Source organism: Oncorhynchus masou, chromosome 29, assembly GCF_036934945.1.
Source record: "Oncorhynchus masou masou isolate Uvic2021 chromosome 29, UVic_Omas_1.1, whole genome shotgun sequence".
Classification (NCBI taxonomy): Eukaryota; Metazoa; Chordata; class Actinopteri; order Salmoniformes; family Salmonidae; genus Oncorhynchus; species Oncorhynchus masou.
Genome location: NC_088240.1, coordinates 96,100,273 through 96,102,772, shown reverse-complemented (window position 1 = coordinate 96,102,772; position 2,500 = coordinate 96,100,273). Strand labels below are relative to the sequence as shown.

Here is a 2,500-nt window from a genome sequence, read left to right as displayed (position 1 = left end):
CAAGGTGAGTCAGTCTCTCAAAGCCCAGAGAAGACTGAGGACGCCCTGCTCAAGGTGAGTCCGTCTCTTAAAGCCCAGAGAAGACTGAGGACGCCCTGCTCAAGGTGAGTCAGTCTCTTAAAGCCCAGAGAAGACTGAGGACGCCCTGCTCAAGGTGAATCAGTCTCTTAAAGCACAGAGAAGACTGAGGACGCCCTGCTCAAGGTGAGTCAGTCTCTTAAAGCCCAGAGAAGACTGAGGATCCCCTGCTCAAGGCGAGTCCGTCTCTTAAAGCCCAGAGAAGACTGAGGACGCCCTGCTCAAGGTAAGTCAGTCTCTTAAAGCCCAGAGAAGACTGAGGATCCCCTGCTCAAGGCGAGTCCGTCTCTTAAAGCCCAGAGAAGACTGAGGACGCCCTGCTCAAGGTGAGTCAGTCTCTTAAAGCCCAGAGAAGACTGAAGGTGAGTCAGACTCTTCAAACCTCTGAGGACCTGGTTGAACTATCAATCAATATGATTATTTTTCCAATTGGGATTTGTTGTGTAGTCTGGGTACAAAAACAATTCTAACATATATATTCACCTCACACACAAATACACAATAACAAAATCTATGATTTATAACCATTTTGCTACTTGGATATCATTGCTATGACAAATGGCTGACAGGGTAATGCTCTCTGCTCTCTTCAGATTGAGAACTACCTGTTCCGGAACCATGAGACTCGTCAATACCTCCAGGAGCAGGCCTACCGCCTCCAACAGGGCATCGTTACCACCACCACTCAGCAGGTGACACACCGCTCAACAGTATTTAAAAACACAGTACCATCGAAATACAGCCGCAGAGGTAAAACCGGGGTCAGCAACATGGGGGGTCAGCAACATGGAGGGTCAGCAACACGGGGGTCAGTAACACAGGGGTCAGTAACACGGGGGTCAGTAAAACGGGGGTCAGCAACATGGGGGTCAGTAACACGGGGATCAGCAACATGGGGGTCAGTAACACAGGGGTCAGTAACACGGGGGTCAGCAACATGGGGGTCAGTAACACGGGGGTCAGCAACACGGGGGGGGGTCAGCGACACAGGGGTCAGCAACATGGGGGTCAGTAACATGGGGGTCAGCAACATGGGGGTCAGTAACACGGGGGTCAGCAACATGGGGGTCAGTAACACGGGATCAGCGACATGTGGGTCAGCGACACGGGGGGGTCTGCAACATGGAGGTCAGCGACACAGGGGTCAGCAACACGGGATCAGCGACACAGGGGTCAGCAACACGGGGGTCATAGCTCGACTTGATTTTGTTGACTTATTGAGCGTAGCATTGTGTTTAATCACCCCACTAACAGCCTGTAATCGCCTTCCTGTCTCCCCTGACCACTGGTTAACACTGAGGTTGCTGCAGGAGGGACTGGTGCACTTCATAAAATAGATGGCGTCATGAGGAAGGACAATTATGTGGATATATTGAAGCAACATCTCAAAACATCAGTCAGGAAGTTAAAGCTCGGTCGCAAATGGGTCTTCCAAATGGACAATGACCCCAAACATACTTCCGAAGTTATGGCAAAATGGTTTAAGGACAATAAAGTCAAGGTATTGGAGTGGCCATCATAAAGCCCTGACCTCAATCCTATAGAACATTTGTGGGCAGAACTGAAAAAGCATGTACGAGCAAGGAGGCCTGCAAACCTGACTCAGTTACACCAGCTATTTGAGACACGATGCTTAGTGATTCAATTCATGGTGGAGATGAGTCACGATTCATGGTATAGATGAGACACGATGCTTAGTGATTCAATTCATGGTGAAGATGAGAGATGATTCATGGTATAGATGAGACACGATGCTTAGTGATTCATTTCATGGTGAAGATGAGTCACGATTCATGGTATAGATGAGACACGATGCTTAGTGATTCACTTCATGGTGAAGATGAGAGATGATTCATGGTATAGATGAGACACGATGCTTAGTGATTCATTTCATGATGAAGATGAGTCACGATTCATGGTATAGATGAGACACGATGCTTAGTGATTCATTTCATGGTGAAGATGAGACATGATTCTTAGTGATTCATTTCATGGTGAAGATGAGACATGATTCTTAGTGATTCATTTCATGGTGTAGATGAGACATGATTCTTAGTGATTCACTTCATGGTGAAGATGAGAGATGATTCATGGTATAGATGAGACACGATGCTTAGTGATTCACTTCATGGTGAAGATGAGTCACGATTCATGGTATAGATGAGACACGATGCTTAGTGATTCATTTCATGGTGAAGATGAGTCACGATTCATTTCATGGTGAAGATGAGACATGATTCTTAGTGATTCATTTCATGGTATAGATGAGACATGATTCTTAGTGATTCATTTCATGGTGAAGATGAGACATTATTCTTAGTGATTCATTTCATGGTATAGATGAGACATGATTCTTAGTGATTCATTTCATGGTGAAGATGAGACATGATTCTTAGTGATTCATTTCATGGTGAAGATGATA

At 46.0% G+C, this 2,500-nt stretch overlaps 1 protein-coding gene across 1 annotated transcript in view; it reads left to right on the top strand.

Moving 5' to 3' along the window:
- The window catches only part of LOC135519850 (F-actin-uncapping protein LRRC16A-like), a gene marked incomplete at its 3' end in the record, with an annotated part of 51,002 nt that overhangs the window by 24,886 nt on the left and 23,616 nt on the right, over window positions 1–2,500 (top strand). The window contains exon 5 of the mRNA XM_064945058.1: window positions 672–770. Within this exon, the coding sequence (XP_064801130.1) occupies window positions 672–770 (99 nt within the window). The remainder of the gene's footprint in view (window positions 1–671; window positions 771–2,500) is intronic.